At 54.2% G+C, this 21,691-nt stretch overlaps 2 protein-coding genes across 3 annotated transcripts in view; both read left to right on the forward strand.

Moving 5' to 3' along the window:
- The window catches only part of vps45 (vacuolar protein sorting 45 homolog), a 101,589-nt gene extending 94,688 nt beyond the window's left edge, over positions 1 to 6,901 (forward strand). Inside the window, exon 15 of the mRNA XM_068022894.1 lies at positions 6,652 to 6,901. Within this exon, the coding sequence (XP_067878995.1) occupies positions 6,652 to 6,736 (85 nt within the window). The 3' untranslated portion in view covers positions 6,737 to 6,901. The remainder of the gene's footprint in view (positions 1 to 6,651) is intronic.
- Positions 6,902 to 17,474: 10,573 nt separating this feature from the next.
- LOC137356723 (pleckstrin homology domain-containing family O member 1-like) overlaps positions 17,475 to 21,691 on the forward strand; it is a 33,329-nt gene continuing 29,112 nt past the window's right edge. The window contains exons 1-2 of one of the 2 annotated variants that reach the window (XM_068022445.1): positions 17,475 to 17,855; positions 18,137 to 18,283. In XM_068022445.1, the coding sequence (XP_067878546.1) occupies positions 17,826 to 17,855; positions 18,137 to 18,283 (177 nt within the window). In that variant the 5' untranslated portion in view covers positions 17,475 to 17,825. The remainder of the gene's footprint in view (positions 17,856 to 18,136; positions 18,284 to 21,691) is intronic. The other variant, XM_068022446.1, reaches the window with a different exon arrangement.

Raw genomic sequence — 21,691 nt, forward strand, 5'->3', positions numbered from 1 at the left:
TGACTCTCACTGGGGTACGGGTCCCCTCCTCTCCTGAAGGTGCTGACTCTCACTGGGGTACGGGTCCCCTCCTCTCCTGAAGGTACTGACTCTCACTGGGGTACGGGTCCCCTCCTCTCCTGAAGGTGCTGACTCTCACTGGGGTACGAGTCCCCTCCTCTCCTGAAGGTACTGACTTTCACTGGGGTACGGGTCCCCTCCTCTCCTGAAGGTGCTGACTCTCACTGGGGTACGGGTCCCCTCCTCTCCTGAAGGTGCTGACTCTCACTGGGGTACGGGTCCCCTCCTCCTGAAAGTGATGACTCTCACTGGGGTACGGGTCCCCTCCTCTCCTGAAGGTACTGACTCTCACTGGGGTACAGCTCCCCTCCTCTCCTGAAGGTGCTGACTCTCACTGGGGTACGGGTCCCCTCCTCTCCTGAAGGTACTGACTCTCACTGGGGTACGGGTCCCCTCCTCTCCTGAAGGTGCTGACTCTCACTGGGGTACGGGTCCCCTCCTCTCCTGAAGGTACTGACTCTCACTGGGGTACGGGTCCCCTCCTCTCCTGAAGGTGCTGACTCTCACTGGGGTACGAGTCCCCTCCTCTCCTGAAGGTACTGACTTTCACTGGGGTACGGGTCCCCTCCTCTCCTGAAGGTGCTGACTCTCACTGGGGTACGGGTCCCCTCCTCTCCTGAAGGTGCTGACTCTCACTGGGGTACGGGTCCCCTCCTCCTGAAAGTGATGACTCTCACTGGGGTACGGGTCCCCTCCTCTCCTGAAGGTACTGACTCTCACTGGGGTACAGCTCCCCTCCTCTCCTGAAGGTGCTGACTCTCACTGGGGTACGGGTCCCCTCCTCTCCTGAAGGTGCTGACTCTCACTGGGGTACGGGTCCCCTCCTCTCCTGAAGGTGCTGACTCTCACTGGGGTACGGGTCCCCTCCTCTCCTGAAGGTACTGACTCTCACTGGGGTACAGCTCCCCTCCTCTCCTGAAGGTGCTGACTCTCACTGGGGTACGGGTCCCCTCCTCTCCTGAAGGTGCTGACTCTCACTGGGGTACGGGTCCCCTCCTCTCCTGAAGGTGCTGACTCTCACTGGGGTACGGGTCCCCTCCTCTCCTGAAGGTACTGACTCTCACTGGGGTACGGGTCCCCTCCTCTCCTGAAGGTGCTGACTCTCACTGGGGTACGGGTCCCCTCCTCCTGAAGGTACTGACTCTCACTGGGGTACGGGTCCCCTCCTCTCCTGAAGGTACTGACTCTCACTGGAGTACAGGTCCCCTCCTTTCCTGAAGGTGCTGACTCTCACTGGGGTACGGGTCCCCTCCTCTCCTGAAGGTGCTGACTCTCACTGGGGTACGGGTCCCCTCCTCTCCTGAAGGTGCTGACTCTCACTGGGGTACGGGTCCCCTCCTCCTGAAAGTGATGACTCTCACTGGGGTACGGGTCCCCTCCTCTCCTGAAGGTACTGACTCTCACTGGGGTACAGCTCCCCTCCTCTCCTGAAGGTGCTGACTCTCACTGGGGTACGGGTCCCCTCCTCTCCTGAAGGTACTGACTCTCACTGGGGTACGGGTCCCCTCCTCTCCTGAAGGTGCTGACTCTCACTGGGGTACGGGTCCCCTCCTCTCCTGAAGGTACTGACTCTCACTGGGGTACGGGTCCCCTCCTCTCCTGAAGGTGCTGACTCTCACTGGGGTACGAGTCCCCTCCTCTCCTGAAGGTACTGACTTTCACTGGGGTACGGGTCCCCTCCTCTCCTGAAGGTGCTGACTCTCACTGGGGTACGGGTCCCCTCCTCTCCTGAAGGTGCTGACTCTCACTGGGGTACGGGTCCCCTCCTCCTGAAAGTGATGACTCTCACTGGGGTACGGGTCCCCTCCTCTCCTGAAGGTACTGACTCTCACTGGGGTACAGCTCCCCTCCTCTCCTGAAGGTGCTGACTCTCACTGGGGTACGGGTCCCCTCCTCTCCTGAAGGTGCTGACTCTCACTGGGGTACGGGTCCCCTCCTCTCCTGAAGGTGCTGACTCTCACTGGGGTACGGGTCCCCTCCTCTCCTGAAGGTACTGACTCTCACTGGGGTACAGCTCCCCTCCTCTCCTGAAGGTGCTGACTCTCACTGGGGTACGGGTCCCTTCCTCTCCTGAAGGTACTGACTCTCACTGGGGTACGGGTCCCCTCCTCTCCTGAAGGTGCTGACTCTCACTGGGGTACGGGTCCCCTCCTCCTGAAGGTACTGACTCTCACTGGGGTACGGGTCCCCTCCTCTCCTGAAGGTACTGACTCTCACTGGAGTACAGGTCCCCTCCTTTCCTGAAGGTGCTGACTCTCACTGGGGTACGGGTCCCCTCCTCTCCTGAAGGTGCTGACTCTCACTGGGGTACGGGTCCCCTCCTCCTGAAAGTGATGACTCTCACTGGGGTACGGGTCCCCTCCTCTCCTGAAGGTACTGACTCTCACTGGGGTACGGGTCCCCTCCTCCTGAAAGTGATGACTCTCATTGGGGTACGGGTCCCCTCCTCTCCTGAAGGTGCTGACTCTCACTGGGGTACAGCTCCCCTCCTCTCCTGAAGGTGCTGACTCTCACTGGGGTACGGGTCCCCTCCTCTCCTGAAGGTGCTGACTCTCACTGGGGTACGGGTCCCCTCCTCTCCTGAAGGTGCTGACTCTCACTGGGGTACGGGTCCCCTCCTCTCCTGAAGGTACTGACTCTCACTGGGGTACAGCTCCCCTCCTCTCCTGAAGGTGCTGACTCTCACTGGGGTACGGGTCCCCTCCTCTCCTGAAGGTGCTGACTCTCACTGGGGTACGGGTCCCCTCCTCTCCTGAAGGTGCTGACTCTCACTGGGGTACGGGTCCCCTCCTCTCCTGAAGGTACTGACTCTCACTGGGGTACGGGTCCCCTCCTCTCCTGAAGGTACTGACTCTCACTGGGGTACGGGTCCCCTCCTCTCCTGAAGGTGCTGACTCTCACTGGGGTACGGGTCCCCTCCTCCTGAAAGTGATGACTCTCACTGGGGTACGGGTCCCCTCCTCCTGAAAGTGATGACTCTCACTGGGGTACGGGTCCCCTCCTCTCCTGAAAGTGCTGACTCTCACTGGGGTACGGGTCCCCTCCTCTCCTGAAAGTGCTGACTCTCACTGGGGTATAGATATATGACTGGAAAACTGTTTGCCCCGTTTGTTGTGTGGCGTTGAGATGGACCAATTGGAATCTGTATTTGTTGATAAAATGCCCTCATTCATTCTGAGCCTGATGATCGGTGGTCCCATGGCCATTGTGAGACCTGGCCAGTCAGTAACTCTATCGTACTCTGCTCCGTTTCACACAGCTCTGCTGACGGTGCCTCTCAATAATTTAAAGCAGTTTGGTTTGCAGAGATGAGGACTGATGGCAGCACATGAAAATTTCTCATTCGTTCTGTAATCATGCGTTTCTCAGTGTGGGCAGGCCACAGGGTGAGTGGGAGGGGGCAGAGGGTGAGTGGTCAAGGGCAAGCATATGGAGAATGGGGACATGATAGGGGCAGGGGAATGGGGACGAATGGGAGTGAGGCAGGGTGTGAGTGACCAGGGGCAAGGACAGGGGCTTGTGGGTATAGCAGAGGGCGAGTTGGCATGGGGAGATGCTGAGTAGAGCAAGCCTATATCACTGGAGTTTAGAAGAATTAGGGGGTGATCTAATTGAAACATAAAATTGTGAAGGGGCTTGACTGTAGAGATGCTGTGAAAATGTTTCCTCGGCTGGGGTAATCTAAAACACGGGGTCACAGTATCTCAATCGGGGATTGGCCATTTGAGGATTAATTTCTTCACTCAGAGGGTTGTTAATCTTTGGAATTCTCTAACCCAGAGGGCTGAGGATGTTCAGTGGTTGAGTTTATTCAAGACAGAGTTGAATAGATTTTTAGGTAGTAAGGGAATTGAGGGACCTGGGGATAGTGTGGGAAGGCAGACTTGTTGAATTGCTGAGTAGGCTCGAAGGGTCTGTTTCTTCTGAGTGGGTGGAGGGGGAGGATGCGAGTGGGAATGGGCAGCTATTCGGCCCATCACCTTGGTGCCAGCTCTCTGAACAATTTACCCCTTAGATCATTCCCCCAACAGTTTAATATTTTTCTATTTTAAGTATTTCTCCACTTCCCTTTTTAAAAATTGTACTGAATCTGTTTTCACTCTTCTGTTCGGATATTCCATTATCTTAAAAACCTCTGAACCACTTCCCTAGTTACCAACATAATTTTCCCCTATTTATCTTAGCGCATTCCTTCAGAATTCGAGCACCAGTATCAGAAATCCCCTTAGTCTTCTCTCTTCTGGTGCTCCAGGTGCCTCCTGTCACCCTTTCCTGTATTCCCATTCCTCTGTGGGAATTTCCATTCCAATGGATCTATGACAGTCTGAGTTACAGGTGCTTCATTTATAATCAAGGCTTTCATTGGCACTGTGAATTCTGGGCAAGCCCATGGCAAATGCTGAGAATTATGTGTGTGTGTTTGTTTAGATGCCAGTCCTCAGACTGAAGATCAGGAGAGACTGGAAATATTTCAGTGACTGAGGTTGTTGGGGATCTTGGGGTCCAGAACTCTGCTTGTGCTGAGATTTGTGAGGTGCAGACTGGGGCCCTGGAATCACAGCCCCTAGATTCTGTGATGGGAGTCCTTTTCCATGCTCATATATTACCATTCCTGCCAGCTGTGGCTTACTGGGTAGCATGCTGATCTGAGTCAGCAGCTTGTGGGTTCAAGTCCTACCTCTGAAATTTGAATAGAGAATCCAGGCTGACACTCCAGTGAAGTACCGAAGGAGTGCCACGCTGTCGGAGGGTCAGTACTGAGGGAGCGCCGCACTGTCGGAGGGTCAGTACTGAGGGACCGCCGCACTGTCGGAGGGTCAGTACTGAGGGAGCGCCGCACTGTCGGAGGGTCAGTACTGAGGGAGCGCCGCGCTGTCGGAGGGTCAGTACTGAGGGAGTGCCGCACTGTCGGAGGGTCAGTACTGAGGGAGTGCTGCACTGTCGGAGGGTCAGTACTGAGGGAGCGCCGCACTGTCGGAGAGTCAGTACTGAGGGAGTGCCGCACTGTCGGAGGGTCAGTACTGAGGGAGTGCTGCACTGTTGGAGGGTCAGTACTGAGGGCGTGCCGCGCTGTCGGAGGGTCAGTACTGAGGGAGTGCCGCACTGTCGGAGGGTCAGTACTGAGGGAGTGCTGCACTGTCGGAGGGTCAGTACTGAGGGAGCGCCGCACTGTCGGAGGGTCAGTACTGAGGGAGTGCAGCACTGTCAGAGGGTCAGTACTGAGGGAGTGCTGCACTGTCGGAGGGTCAGTACTGAGGGAGCGCCGCACTGTCGGAGGGTCAGTACTGAGGGAGTGCCGCACTGTCGGAGGGTCAGTACTGAGGGAGTGCCGCACAGTCGGAGGGTCAGTACTGAGGGAGTGCCGCACTGTCGGAGGGTCAGTACTGAGGGAGTGCCGCACTGTCGGAGAGTCAGTACTGAGGGAGTGCCGCACTGTCGGAGGGTCAGTACTGAGGGAGTGCCGCACTGTCAGAGGGTCAGTACTGAGGGAGCGCTGCACTGTCGGAGAGTCAGTACTGAGGGAGTGCCGCACTGTCGGAGAGTCAGTACTGAGGGAGTGCCGCGCTGTCGGAGGGTCAGTACTGAGGGAGCGCCGCGCTGTCGGAGGGTCAGTACTGAGGGAGCGCCGCACTGTCGGAGGGTCAGTACTGAGGGAGCGCCGCGCTGTCGGAGGGTCAGTACTGAGGGAGCGCCGCGCTGTCGGAGGGTCAGTACTGAGGGAGCGCCGCACTGTCGGAGGGTCAGTACTGAGGGAGCGCCGCACTGTCGGAGGGTCAGTACTGAGGGAGCGCCGCGCTGTCGGAGGGTCAGTACTGAGGGAGCGCCGCGATGTCGGAGGGTCAGTACTGAGGGAGCGCCGCGCTGTCGGAGGGTCAGTACTGAGGGAGTGCTGCACTGTCGGAGAGTCAGTACTGAGGGAGTGCCGCGCTGTCGGAGGGTCAGTACTGAGGGAGCGCCGCGCTGTCGGAGGGTCAGTACTGAGGGAGCGCCGCACTGTCGGAGGGTCAGTACTGAGGGAGCGCCGCGCTGTCGGAGGGTCAGTACTGAGGGAGCGCCGCGCTGTCGGAGGGTCAGTACTGAGGGAGCGCCGCACTGTCGGAGGGTCAGTACTGAGGGAGCGCCGCACTGTCGGAGGGTCAGTACTGAGGGAGCGCCGCGCTGTCGGAGGGTCAGTACTGAGGGAGCGCCGCGATGTCGGAGGGTCAGTACTGAGGGAGCGCCGCGCTGTCGGAGGGTCAGTACTGAGGGAGTGTTCTCTTTCAGATGAGACATTAAACCGAGACCCCTTCAGCTGCCTGGTTGATGCTAATGATCCCATGGTACTATTTTGGAGAGCAGTACGGAGAGTTCTGCCCGGTGACCCGGCCCACTATTTATCCCTTAACCAACATCAGGAGAACAAAGTATCTGGTCATTACTGTTGTTTGTTTGTGGGAGCTAACTGTGCACATTTTGGCTGCTGCATCATCTACAGTCCAACAGTGACTACACTTCAAAAGGTACTTCATCAGGTGTAAAGGACTTTGGGCAGTCCTGAGTGTAAAAAGGTGCTATATAAATGCAAGTCTTTCTTTTCCTTCCTTTTGCTAGTTTTCTGGAAGAAGTTGCAGCTTCAGGAATCCAGAGCCGAGTGTTTGAGCGACCACGTGGAGTGACCCGGTCATCAAGGCGATGAAGCCCTGGGATATTCTCTCTCCTCCCTCCCACCTGCCCCTCCACCCCTATCTGAACCCACATATTTCTAAGTGTTGTGGTTTGTGCTGCTGTAACTGTCTGTGCTGGTGTGAATGCCTCATCTCTCCTTGTACATTAAATAAAAACTTAAATTCAGCTTCACAGACCCATGTGTATAGGAATGTTTTCAATGGAAATGTGCTGCATCATTATAGCTAAAGACTGTCTGATAAACTGCCATCTTTAACTCCTCTGATACCTGTTATTTTTATACTCTTGTATATGTACAGTTTTTAATGGAATACGTTGGCTGGGGTTGGTGCTCATGTTGCATCAGTGGCTCTTTGCTACTGATGTGCGATAACATCCCCAAAAACACTCTACTTTATTCCCTCCCGTCCAGTGGTGTAAAGTCTGCTTGGACTGTGAATTTCAACACACTGTTTGCCCTCGAATACCACCCCCAGGTGCCCTTTCCTAATCTGAGAGTTTGGACAGTGAGTGTCAGCAGGATATTCCACCATGCAGGACATCACTGTTAGATCTGATCCTCTCCCCTTGCACACACATTCCAGCAGTTGTCACTGGACAGTGATCAGGAGCAGGAACCCTGGCTGATTTCCCCCCTCTCTCTAACCCAGGGGTCACTGGACAGTGATCAGGAGCAGGAACCCTGGCTGATTTCCCCCCTCTCTCTAACCCAGGGGTCAGTGGACAGTGATCAGGAGCAGGAACCCTGGCTGATTTCCCCCTCTCTCTAACCCAGGGGTCACTGGACATTGATCAGGAGCAGGAACCCTGGCTGATTTCCCCCTCTCTCTAACCCAGGGGTCACTGGACATTGATCAGGAGCAGGAACCCTGGCTGATTTCCCCCTCTCTCTAACCCAGGGATCAATGGACAGTGATCAGGAGCAGGAACCCTGGCTGATTTCCTTCTCTGTCTAACCCAGGGATCAATGGACAGTGATCAGGAGCAGGAACCCTGGCTGATTTCCCCTCTCTCTAACCCAGGGGTCAGTGGATAGTGATCAGGAGCAGGAACCCTGACTGATTTCCCCTCTCTCTAACCCAAGGGTCAATGGACAGAGATCAGGAGCAGGAACCCTGGCTGATTTCCTTCTCTGTCTAACCCAGGGTTCCTGCTGCCTGTTGTCTCCCAATGGTACTTATTGATCTAAAAGCATTCGAACCGTTAACCAGTGGCAATAGGCATTATATTTGTGCTCTTAGTTCTTGGAATTTTGATGATGAACCTGTTGATTGAACCTGGACACTGCATTGGTTGGGTTGTTACCAGGTGAAGCTCAGGGTCAAATAACATGCATAAGTAAAAATGTTATTGCTGCAGCTTTAGCAAAAATCAATCTGCCAACTATTTCTGGAGAATCATATCTATGATCATTATCCCTAACATAATTGTACTGAGTGCTTCATCACTCTGGTTTATATAAACTCTGAGTGTCTCGATTCCAAGAACTAAGAGCACAAATGTAATGCCTATTTGCTGCAGAACAGGACATTGTTAAACCCTTCCCCAGTGAGACACCGGACACTGGTTAATGGTTCTAATGCTTGTGGATCAATAAGTGTTCGGAAATGCTTATTAAATCAGAGTATAAAAAGTTTTGAGAGCACTTAAAAATTACCCTAATTGCCTAGGGTACATAAACCACTGGGAATTTCATGTCCGGTGCACTGCAGACCAAGCATGTTACATGCATTACAGACTCAGCATGTTACTGCCCCGTGCTATTACAGACCCAGCATGTTACAGGTGCTTGTGCATTACAGACTCAGCATGTTACTGCCCCGTGCATTACAGACTCAGCATGTTACAGCCCCGTGCATTACAGACTCAGCATGTTACAGCCCTGTGTATTACAAACCCAGCATGTTACATGCATTACAGACCCAGGATGTTACAGGTACCTGTGTATTACAGACCAAGCACATTCTTACCCATGCATTATAGACCCAGCACGTTACAGCCCTGTGCATTACTGACCCAGTATGTTATAGGTACCCGTGCATTACAGCCCCATGCATTATAGACCCAGCATGTTACAGGCTCCTTCAAGGAACTCGAGGGAAAAGTTCTCAGGGCTCCTCTGTAGGTTACTGAGCCACACAGACCATAAGGGAGCCAGCTTTGAAACAAGGTCTCTGCTGCTCTTAGTCAGGGTTGCAGTTGAGACTATAAGTGGTTACATTGCCTCTAGGGTAGGGAGGGCAAAGAACAGCCAGAATGCCCTCCTCTCAGTCCCTTCCTGTGATGCCATCAGTATTGGGCTGAGTCATAATGCTGCCCTGTGGTACTATATGCTGTGGGCATTCAAAGAACAAAGAACAGTACAGCACAGGAACAGACCATTCGGCCCTCCAAGCCTGTGTCGATCTTGATGCCTGCCTAAACTAAAACCTTCTGCACTTCCGGGGACCGTATCTCTCTTTTCCCATCCTATTCATGTATTTGTCAAGATGCCTCTTAAACATCGCTATCGTACCTGCTTCCACCACCTCCCCTGGCAGCAAGTTCCAGGCACTCACCACCCTCTGTGTAAAGAACTTGCTTCGCACATCCCCTCTAAACTTTGCCCCTCTTACCTTAAACCTATGTCCTTTAGTAACTGACTCTTTCACCCTGGGAAAAAGCTTCTGACTATCCACTCTGTCCATGCCGCTCATAACTTTGTAAACCTCTATCATGTCGCCCCTCCACCTCCGTCGTTCCAGTGAAAACAATCCGAGTTTATCCAATCTCTCCTCATAGCTAATGCCCTCCAGACCAGGCAACATCCTGGTAAACCTCTTCTGTCCCCTCTCCAAAGCCTCCACGTCCTTCTGGTAGTGTGGCAACCAGAATTGCACGCAATATTCTAAGTGTGGCCTAACTAAGGTTCTGTACAGCTGCAACCTGACTTGCCTATTTTTATACTCTCTGCCCCGACCGATGAAGGCAAGCACCAAACTCTCAGACAGAGAATGGTCAGGTGGGTGAGGTATTGCAAGGCAGCTGCTGCCCATGAGGCCCTTTAAGTTGACCAAGGGTCTGTAAAGGAGGAGATGGCACTGGAAGTGAAGAAATGTCTGTATTTCTGAGGAGATGGTGTTGGAGGCTCCTGGTGTTCGATCTGTTAAGATGGTTCGGATTTGGTGTGTGATGCAGTTGGTCTAATGCAGAGTCAGTAAAAGGAGTTGGTGGCCCAAGTCTGACATTGTCCAGCTCCAGTTTCAGTGCTGACAGATACTGCAACCCCATTCAACTGTACACCAACAGAGCAGAGCAAAGAACTCTGTGATGGACTTCACCTGCCCAGGTGCAGGTACTGTTGATGAGCAGAGTATGCCAAAGGGATCACTTAATGCCAATGGGATCAAGGGAAAAAGCGGGAACAGGGTACTGAATTAGGCGATCAGCCATGATCTTTTGTGAATGGCGGAGCAGGGCCGAATGGCCTCCTCCTGCTCCTATTTTCTATGTTTCTGTGTGCCACTGTGGAAATGTGTCAAACTGTACAGGTGAGGCTCCTGTCCAGACAATCTGAGGCTTCTGTCTAAACATAGTATGCCTATTAACTGGGCAGCTAGAACATTAGTTAGATACAGAGTAAAGCTCCCTCTACACTGTCCCCAGGTACTGCACAGGGTTAGATACATAGAAACTCTTCCTCTGCTCTGCACAAACAAGGATGCCAAATCCCAACCTCATATGATTGCTCATATATTTTAAAAAATGGGTTAGATACAGAGTAAAGCTCCCTCTACACTGTCCCCATCAAACACTCCCAGGACAGGTACAGCACTGGGATTGGCTGGGCAATTTGGGAAGCACTTCCTGCCTGCAATCAGGGGGAGCAGCTTCACCTGTGTTGCTGCAAGAGAAGAGAAGAGGAGAGGAGAGAGCAGAGAGGAGTAACTGTAGAGAGGTGGCTGCTGCATTTATTGTGGAACTTTTGCAAGACTAAGAAGACCTGCAAGTCATTTTGGAGAGGTGGGTGTTGGAGCACCAGAGAACTGTTGGTTGTTTGGACTGTTGGGGGAGGGAGGAGGCACCGGAAGACCCAGGGGTGGGGCTGCCAAATTCTATAGGGAACCCTTGTATTTGTTCTTGTGTTTATCTGCCATCCTGCACAAAAGGGGCTCCCTCCCCATCCCCAACTGTGTGGCTCAGGACGGCTGGAGCTGCCCGGGTGAAGACTATCTTTATACGACAGCAGAAAAGGGAGAGAACCAGGCGGCTCTAGCCGACCCGGGCGAAGAGCCCTCCCCTAACTGGAAGACTGGACTGTAGACTCTGCAGTAAGGCGCTCCAACCACCAATTGAAGTGTAACATCCTCGCAGCTGTTCTCTCCCTTCCATCACTCGGCCACCTATCCTCTTCTCTCCTTGTCCTTTTCAGCCCTATCCTCCTCTACTCCCATCCCCCACTCCCCATCATATTGCTTGAGTTAAAGAGGAAACTGTTGTGTGCTTTGTTTCTTGGGGGTGGGTGTGGCTCTGCAACCCCATGGCAAGCCCCTCTTCGCCGGTGGCGGGGCCTTCCCGCACATATGCTGCTGCAGCTGCACCTGTTGCCCCATCACTTTGCATTAATAACATCGAAGCATGGGGTCAAGAGCTACGTCCACCCAAAAATGTCAATGGAGGCATGTGTAAAGGCAACTGCCGAGGTTGTCGGCCCTTCGGCCATTGTTGCTGCCTCAAAAATGTACGGGAAGGCGGTGTTTTTCCTGAAGACCGAGCAGGCGGTGTCCCTGACTCTGAGCAAGGGGCTCACCGTGGGAGGGACCTTTCTGTCAGTGGACCCCCTGGAGGCCACTGTGCAAAGGGTCATTTTATCTAATGTCCCGCCCTTTATTCCTGGTGAGCTCCTCCTTCCTCACCTGCACCATCTGGGGGAGGTAAAGACGGGGCTCACCCCAGTCCCGCTCGGTCTTCGGGAGAACAGCCTCCAGCACGTGTACTCCTTCCGCCGCCAGCTATTCATGCAGCTGGTGCGGGAGGAGGTCACAGATGGCCATTTCAATGTAGAGTTCCAGGGGACGGCCTACCACGTCTTCTGGACATTGGACGGGGCACGGTGCCATATCTGCAAGAGGGTGGGGCATGTTCGTAAGAACTGTTCCAACCTCCCGGCTGCCAATTCCACCTCGGCAGCCCAGGGTGGCACCGCTGCACCTCCTCCCACCACCCCCTACATCTCCATCAGACACCGTTCAGTCGGTTCCGGAGGCTGTGAACTACACGGCCTCCGGCGGGGTGGGGAGTGCCCGTCCAGGTGGAAGGAAAGCGCGGAGGAAAAATAAACATCAAGAGACGCGTCCCCTGGACACATTGACACAACCCGAGCCTGAGCTCAGCCCAAGGCCCGATCTCGGGAAGTCAACTTGCCCCAGGGCTGGGCTCAGGCCCAGGGTGAATAAAAAAAAGGAGAGTGTGGAGGTGGAGGCCTCTGATGACATGGAGGTCTCTGAGCCTCCGCACACAACTGGGAAAAAGAGGAGAAGGCACCCCTCCACAGAGGTAACACAGGGCCCTGAGGTGCAGGGCCCATCTGTTGGAGGGGAACTGTCTCCTGTTTCGGATCCTCAGGTTCCCCCTACCACCACCATCATTAAGGCTGCAAAGTCTGGGCAGGAGCTCCCTACCCCTCAGGATGGAGGGGAGGGGAATGCCCCTGTACATGAGGCCCCTCATGAAGGAGTAAGTGGGGCCCTGCTTGTGGTGGGGGAGCCTGGGGCCGCCGCCCATTCTGCCACTGGCACTGGGTTGGGTGCCGAGTGGAGTGGAGGGGAGGGCGAGGCCCCAAAGGGTCGGCCCTCCCAGCCGGAGTCCACCATCAACCAGGAGACACCCGACACGGTTATAACCGAGAATGCTGCCCCATCTGCTGGGCCTGTGGGTGCTGGCAGAGCGGGAGATGGCCTCCTCGGGAACTTCTGTCTTCCCTGGACCACTCATTGGCCTGGGGACGGAGGTGGAGGGGGGTCCTGAACTGCGGGCGCCCACAGGCTCTAGTTTCACTGTAGAACCCAGAGAAGACTCCTCCGCCATCGATCCTGGGGTTGGGATCGTGACGGAGGTGGGACCAGCTGGCGCGGCCGGGATGTCCGCCCCACAGTGTGTGGTGGGTGTGTTGGCTGCTGGCGGTGACGACCCCGAAGAGGACGGAGACTCGGTGTGGGGCACGGAGGGTGACCTTGATTCCATCGCCAGTGAGGTGGTGGAGTCCCTCGTGCCTCCCACCGAGTCTCCTCTGATCCCCACGTCGGAACTCCGGAATTTCCTCGCGGCTTGCAAGGGTTGCCGCAATAAAGTTCAGCTGGCCCTTGGCCGTTGGTCGACTCTGGCGCTGATCATCCAGTCCATCCGTGCCGCCCTTAAGAAAACGGGGAAGGGCGCGGACATGAAACTGGTTGAGAGGCGCTGATTTAATGCGTTCCTCAATGGGTTGCTGGGGGAGTGGAAGGCCAGGTGCACTTCCACTCCCTCCTCACAGTGAGGTATTGGTGACGGGTTTTAAGTACCTTTGACATGAAGATAACCATAGCCAGCCTCAACATCAACGGCAGCAGAGGGTCTCACCGGAGATTTCACAATCTCTCAGTCCTCAGGGAAGGGAGATACGCGGTGAGCTTTCTGCAGGAAACCCACACCGTTCCGGGAGACGAAGCCACCTGGCTCCTGGAGTGGCAGGGTGGGGTCTACATGAGTCACCTCACCCCTATTTCTAGTGGTTTGGCTATCTTGTTGGCTCCAACTTTTCAGCCGGAGATCTTGGGGGTCAAGGAGCTAGTGCCGGGCCGCTTGCTCCACCTCGCCGTTCGCCTGGGTAGCGTGCCGCTCCACTTTGTGAACGTGTACGTGCTCAGACCCGGCACGTAGAAAGCGCGCTTTGAAGAAGTGTCCGCTCTCTTGAGCTCCATCGATAGCGGCGAATCCCTCGGGGGGATTTTAACTGTACCCTCGAGGTGGGGGATCGCTCCGGTCCCCAGCGCGGCCAAGCGTCGGTGGAGAGGTTGAGGGAACTGATCAGCTCCCTCAACTTGGTGGACGGCTGGCGGAATCTCCATCCCGACTCCAGCACCTTCACGTGGAGGTCTGGAGGAGGAGGGTCCCGAATTGATCGCCTCCTCTTTTCGCAGGCGTGCGTCTCGGTGTCCTCCATGCGGCTGGTGCCGTGCTCGGACCACCGCCTGGTGTGGGCGGAGCTCATTCCGCTCCGCATGTGGGCGGGGTCCGCGTACTGGCTCTTTAACAACCGGCTGCTGGAGGATGAGCGATTCCGGGATTCGTTCTGTCGATTCTGGGCCGACTGTAGAAGGAAGCAGGGGGACTTCCCCTCCTTGAGGCTATGGTGGGATGTGGGCAAGACTCACATCCGCGTCTTCTGTCAGGAGTACATGAAGGGGTCAATCAACCAAGAGGCGGGAAGCCGAGATCGGGCGCCTAGAGAGGGAAGTGCTTTCCTCGAGGGGCCGAGCGCTGGTCATAAACCAACTGGTGGCCTCCATGCTGTGGCACCAGTTGGTCACTTTGGCCCCACCCCCTGCATTTGCCACCAAGATCCAGAAGAAACTCGTCGATTTCTTCTGGGGCAAGAATAAACACTGGGTCTCTGCTGCGGTCCTGAGTCTCCCGATCGAGGAAGGCGGCCAGTCGCTGGTGTGCGTCCGCACCCAGGCTGCGACTCTCCGCCTTCGAACCCTGCAGAGATACCTGTACGTCGAGCGTCCTCCCAGATGGTGTGTGCTGGTGACATATTTTTTCCGCCAGTGTCACTGCCTTCAAGACGACACGCAGCTCCCGGAGGAGTCCGTTAGCTGCGCCTCTCTGAGGGAGTTGCCTGTCTTTTACTGGGATCTATTCCGAGTCTGGAACATGGTCGCCTCCAGTCAGGGCGCTCCCCCGCCAGCGGAGGTGAGCGCCTCGGCTGTCCGGGCGGCCGAATCCGGGGACGGTCCGGCGGGCGGAGGAGTAGCCGAAACGTCCGGGACGCCCATCACTGCAGGTGGTGAGGGGGCTTGGGAGTGTGGAGCGCTCCCGGCCGAGCGGGGTTCAGCTCGGCCGGAACTGCTCATCGGACCCAGGCCCCGAAACCCTCCTCGGGAGCCAGTCCCGCACAACCCGAGCTGCCTCTCGGAAATGCCCTCCGTGCCATTCCAATCAGCGCAGAGGGGTTTCCTGTACGGGCTGCTCCTGCACACTCTCCACTTCCTCGCCCTCGTCCGACCAGACACGCCCTGGCGGTCCGCGTTGCCATCTGGCAGCGAGGGGAAACCCCGATGGGGGTCTCTCTACGCGGGAGTCTTCCCCCTTTACATCGGGGACCTGGGGTTGAGGGTGTTGCACAGGGCAGTCCCGTGCAATAGACTTTTAAGTAGCTTCACGGACTCCCAGGCCACCTGTACTTTCTGCGGCCTGGACAAGTCCGTGTTCCATGTTTATACGGAGTGTGTGAGGTTGCAGCCCCTCTTTGAGTATCTGAAGGGGCAGCTCCTCAAATTCTGGCTGCACTTCAGCCCCACGCTCCTGATCTTTGGGCACCCGGTGCGGAGGGGCTTGGGCCGGGAGAAGGATCTGCTCGTCGGTCTGCCCCTGGGCCTGGCCAAGGTGGCAATTCACAGGTCCAGGTTGCGGGCCGTCGGGGGGGTCCATCCTCTCCGTTTGCCTGCCCCTCTTCCGCGGTTACGTTCGCGCCCGGGTGTCCTGGAGAAGGAACATGTGGTGTCCGCCGGTACGCTTGAGGCCTTCCGTGACCGGTGGGCACCGCAGGGACTGGAGCGCATTGTTGACGCCGAGAATGGCATTTTAATTTGAGTTTTTGGTTTATTTCTGTTTTTAATAAAGTTATTTTCAAATGTAAATATGTATGTAAAGGGGGCCTGAGGAATAAAGGCCCCCTCGACATGAAATATATAAAAGGGGCCTGGGGTACAAAGGCCACCTTAAAAAAAAAACGGGGTTAGATACAGAGTAAAGCTCCCTCTACACTGTCCTAGAGGCCTGTTCAGGTCGGGGAAAAAGGAACCCGACCCAAACCACAGCGGACCCGAGCCCGACCCGGCCCGAGTCCCTCCAATGTTCCCCCGAGCCTGACCCGACCCAAGCCCAACCATCCGTTTACTTACCTTCCTGACACCGAACCTGCAGCGCACTGTGCAGACTTGGTTTTGTCCTGGACTCCCAGCTCAGATAAGTTTTTTAATTTCAATACTTACAGGCAGAGCACTTACTGTGTGTGTCTGGCCCAACCTGGACCAACTCGACCCGGCCCGACTCGACCTGGCCCAACCCGAGCCCAAAAGCCGTACCCTGAAGATGGGCCCGACCTGACCCGACCCAACCCAAACCCGACACATGTTGTCGGGTCCCGTCATGTTCCGGTCGGGTAGCAGGCTTCTACACTGTCCCATCAAAAGAAAGGGAAAAGAAATAAAAAATCGGTTAGATACAGAATAAAGCTCCCTCTTTGCTGCTTTGTCTGTATGTCATACACAATAACAACTTGTGTTTACACAGTATCTTTCAGGGAAAGAGTCTCAAAATTCTTCACAAATGGAAACACAGTGATGGTCATAAAGATGGATTTTAAGAGCGCTATTAAAGGAGAGAGTAGTGGAGAGGTGGAGGCATTTGGAATCAGTGTTCTAATAGTGTGCCATAGAGAGAGGCCACGCACACAGCAGGGTAAGGTCAGAAGACTGTCAAGTTTGCAGTCAAGCTCTTCAGAGACATGCTCTTTCCAGCAGAAGATGGCAAGTCCATTTCCCACCGCAGCTGAATGTGAGCCTTTGTTCCAATTCTTATCTATCAAGTCGTAGCCAGAGAATCTCCTGCAATGGCTTCTCTTTCTGCTTCTGCACTGTTACCTCTGTTACCCAAGGATCTAGCCTTGGCCCCCCTTCTATTTCTCATCTACATGCTGCCCCTCAGCGACATCATCCAAAAGCACATCAGGTTCTATATGTGTGATGATAGTTTTATCTCACCACCACCTCTCTCAACCCTCCAGTGTCTCTGATTTCAGAACATAAGAAATCGGAGCAGGAGTAGATGCTTCAGTCCCTTGAACCTACTCTGCCATTCAATACAATTATAGCTGATCTACCTCAACTACACTTTCCATATCCCTCAATTTCCCCGAGTATCCAAAAATCTATCGATCTTTGGATATACTCAATGACTGAGCATCCACAACCCTCTGAGACAGAGAATTCCAAAGATTCACAACCCTCTGAGTGAAGAAATCTCTCCTCATCTCGGTCCGAAATGGCTGACACCTTATCCTGAGACTGTGTCCCCCAATTTGTCACATTGTTCAACATCCAGTACTGGATGAGCAGACATTTTATTCTAGATATTGGGAAGAACCAAGTTCCCACCACAAACTCCCTTCCCCAGTCACAGACTCTATCAATCTCCCTGGCCACTGACTAAGGCTGAAACAGACTCTTTACAATTTTGGTATCCTGACCCCAAGCTGAGTTTCTGACACTGTATTCTCTTCCCACTTATAACACTCTGTAATATCGCCCCTGCCTCAGCCCATCTGCTGCTGAAACCCTTATCCATGCTTATGTTACCTCCAGACTCGGCTACTCCCATCTTTCACTTTTCCTTCCTATTGATAATTTAAAAGAAAATGAAATCGATAAGAAGGTTTCGGAGCCTCCCTGAGTTCACAGCCAGCAATGGGTTAACGTCGACTTCCTTTGAGAGCAGCAGTAATCCGGCCCCCACACACTGGTTTTCAGATGATGAGGCAGGGAGAGAGAGAGAGAGAGAGAGAGAGAAATACTGCCGTCAAGCCATTCAGACTGACACAGTGAGTGAGGCAAGAAGAAATGCAGTAGCACGGATGTGACCCAGAGAGGGATGGTGAGAAATCGAGAAATGTATCGAGAGAAATAGAGGGAGGAAGAATAGAGAGAGAGAGGGAGAGATAGAAATAGAGACAGAGAGAATCAACAAGGAATTGAGAGAGCGGGATAGAAAGAACTGGAGATAGAGAAACACAGAGAGAAACAGAGGGAGAGAGAGAGAGAGAGCCGATAGCTATCCATCTCCAGCGCTGGGGCTGGGGGATGATGAAGAAGACATTGCCGGATAAGAGGGTGAGTTGTGTAAGTACTGGGGTCTGACAGCCGGAGCCGGGACTTGCTCCAGCAGTCAGAGTCCACCTTCCTCTCTCTCTCTCTATCATTTTATCAACCAGACACCGAGAAAAAATAATGGGAATTTTTGGGGGAATCAAATCCTTCAAAAGAAAAATTAATGTTAATTGTAACCAGCTCGAGAGCCCCGGTCCAAACAGCAAACCTGTCTCGTCTCCTCCCAGCTCCACTCACTCATCATCTCCTCTTCACTTTAATTGTGCATTTGTTTCATTTTCCAGGGGACCCAAGAAGGGGGTCAGCCCACTGGGCAACCCGAGAAATGTGGCTGGATTCGGAAATACTGCGGGAGAGGAATATTCCGAGAAATCTGGAAAAACCGCTACGTGATCTTGAAGACGGATCAGTTATACATTTCGGAGAAAGAGGTATGATTTCGGAGGCAGAGAGAGAGAGAGAGAGAGAGGGGGGCCCTGAGGCAGAGAGAGAGAGAGAGAGAGAGGGGCCCTGAGGCAGAGAGAGAGAGAGAGAGAGAGGGGCCCTGAGGCAGAGAGAGAGAGAGAGAGAGGGGGGCCCTGAGGCAGAGAGAGAGAGAGAGAGAGAGAGGGGGGCCCTGAGGCAGAGAGAGAGAGAGAGAGAGGGGGGCCCTGAGGCAGAGAGAGAGAGAGGGGGGGGCCCTGAGGCAGAGAGAGAGAGAGAGGGGGGGGCCCTGAGGCAGAGAGAGAGAGAGAGAGAGGGGGGCCCTGAGGCAGAGAGAGAGAGAGAGAGAGAGAGAGGGGGGCCCTGAGGCAGAGAGAGAGAGAGAGAGAGAGAGGGGGGCCCTGAGGCAGAGAGAGAGAGAGAGAGAGAGAGAGGGGGGCCCTGAGGCAGAGAGAGAGAGAGAGAGAGGGGGGCCCTGAGGCAGAGAGAGAGAGGGGGGCCCTGAGGCAGAGAGAGAGAGAGAGAGAGAGGGGGGCCCTGAGGCAGAGAGAGAGAGAGAGAGAGAGAGGGGGGCCCTGAGGCAGAGAGAGAGAGAGAGAGAGAGAGAGGGGGGCCCTGAGGCAGAGAGAGAGAGAGAGAGAGGGGGGCCCTGAGGCAGAGAGAGAGAGGGGGGCCCTGAGGCAGAGAGAGAGAGAGAGAGAGAGAGGGGGGCCCTGAGGCAGAGAGAGAGAGAGAGAGAGGGGGGCCCTGAGGCAGAGAGAGAGAGAGAGAGAGAGAGAGAGAGGGGGGCCCTGAGGCAGAGAGAGAGAGGGGGGCCCTGAGGCAGAGAGAGAGAGAGAGAGGGGGGCCCTGAGGCAGAGAGAGAGAGAGGGGGGCCCTGAGGCAGAGAGAGAGACAGAGAGAGAGAGCCCTGAGGCAATGAGAAAGAGGGGGGCCCTATGGCCGAGAGAGAGGGGCCCTATGGCCAAGACTAAGGGGCCCTGAGGCACATAGTGGGGTCCCAGGATTTGAAGGGGTTCTGAAATCTCAAAATTTTACCGGAACAAATTTCTCGAATGACTAACCAGGGGAGTGGATTACCTGATGTGGTGCTAAGTTCCATGGAGAGGGTAGGTTCGTGGTATCAGCTTGCCTGAATTTGCTGATCTCAGTCGGAACTGCACTTGGCCTCACTGTCCCTGGGTTGGAGGTGGAGGTTAAGTGGGGGACTTAGCCAGGATGCCTGCTCCTGATCATTGTCCAGTGACCCATTCTCCCTTTTGTTCTAATATTAGGCTGGGCTGTAATTTCCCTTGTTTACTGGGTATTGGTGGACTGACCATAAGCAAACTGTCAGTGGTGGCTTTAGAGAGGAAGGGGAATTTAAGAAGGAAATATGAAACTAGTTTCAGATGTATTAGGGTTGATGTACGAGCTCTGAGCGCCACTACATCTGAGCACAGTTCTGTGATGACTGCTCACTTCCTGTTCAAGCTAATTTGAGAGGCAATGTGATTTTAAATAATATCCAATGCTGTCAGTAGCTGTATTTAGAATCACTTGCTCCATTTCTCCTACATCCTCCATCACTGGGTTTATCTCTCTCCTACATCCTCCATCACTGGGTTTATCTCTCTCCTACATCCTCCATCACTGGGTCTATCTCTCTCCTACATCCTCCATCACTGGGTTTATCTCTCCTACATCCTCCATCACTGGGTTTATCTCTCCTACATCCTCCATCACTGGGTTTATCTCTCCGATAACCTCCAGCACTGGGTTCATCTCTCCTACATCCTCCATCACTGGGTTTATCTCTCTCCTACATCCTCCATCACTGGGTTTATCTCTCTCCTACATCCTCCATCACTGGGTCTATCTCTCTCCTACATCCTCCATCACTGGGTCTATCTCTCTCCTACATCCTCCATCACTGGGTCTATCTCTCTCCTACATCCTCCATCACTGGGTCTATCTCTCTCCTACATCCTCCATCACTGGGTCTATCTCTCTCCTACATCCTCCATCACTGGGTTTATCTCTCCTACATCCTCCATCACTGGGTTTATCTCTCCTACATCCTCCATCACTGGGTTTATCTCTCTCCTACATCCTCCAGCACTGGGTTCATCTCTCTCCTACATCCTCCAGCACTGGGTTCATCTCTCTCCTACATCCTCCAGCACTGGGTTCATCTCTCTCCTACATCCTCCAGCACTGGGTTCATCTCTTCTACATTCTCCATCACTGGGTTCATCTCTCCGATAACCTCCATCACTGGGTTCATCTCTCCGATAACCTCCAGCACTGGGTTCATCTCTCTCCTACATCCTCCAGCACTGGGTTCATCTCTCTCCTACATCCTCCAGCACTGGGTTTATCTCTCTCCTACATCCTCCAGCACTGGGTTCATCTCTCCGATAACCTCCATCACTGGGTTCATCTCTCCGATAACCTCCATCACTGGGTTCATCTCTCCGATAACCTCCATCACTGGGTTCATCTCTCCGATAACCTCCATCACTGGGTTCATCTCTCCGATAACCTCCATCACTGGGTTCATCTCTCCGATAACCTCCATCACTGGGTTCATCTCTCCGATAACCTCCATCACTGGGTTCATCTCTCCGATAACCTCCATCACTGGGTTCATCTCTCCGATAACCTCCATCACTGGGTTCATCTCTCCGATAACCTCCATCACTGGGTTCATCTCTCCGATAACCTCCATCACTGGGTTCATCTCTCCGATAACCTCCATCACTGGGTTCATCTCTCCGATAACCTCCATCACTGGGTTCATCTCTCCGATAACCTCCATCACTGGGTTCATCTCTCCGATAACCTCCATCACTGGGTTCATCTCTCCGATAACCTCCATCACTGGGTTCATCTCTCCGATAACCTCCATCACTGGGTTCATCTCTCCGATAACCTCCATCACTGGGTTCATCTCTCCGATAACCTCCATCACTGGGTTCATCTCTCCGATAACCTCCATCACTGGGTTCATCTCTCCGATAACCTCCATCACTGGGTTCATCTCTCCGATAACCTCCATCACTGGGTTCATCTCTCCGATAACCTCCATCACTGGGTTCATCTCTCCGATAACCTCCATCACTGGGTTCATCTCTCCGATAACCTCCAGCACTGGGTTCATCTCTCCTACATCCTCCAGCACTGGGTTCATCTCTCCTACATCTTCCGTCACTGGGTTCATCTCTCTCCTACATCCTCCATCACTGGGTTTATCTCTCTCCTACATCCTCCATCACTGGGTTCATCTCTCTCCTACATCCTCCATCACTGGGTTCATCTCTCTCCTACATCCTCCATCACTGGGTTCATCTCTCTCCTACATCCTCCAGCACTGGGTTCATCTCTCTCCTACATCCTCCAGCACTGGGTTCATCTCTCTCCTACATCCTCCAGCA

The sequence above is a fragment of the Heterodontus francisci genome, chromosome 46 (assembly GCF_036365525.1).
Source record: "Heterodontus francisci isolate sHetFra1 chromosome 46, sHetFra1.hap1, whole genome shotgun sequence".
Classification (NCBI taxonomy): domain Eukaryota; kingdom Metazoa; phylum Chordata; class Chondrichthyes; order Heterodontiformes; family Heterodontidae; genus Heterodontus; species Heterodontus francisci.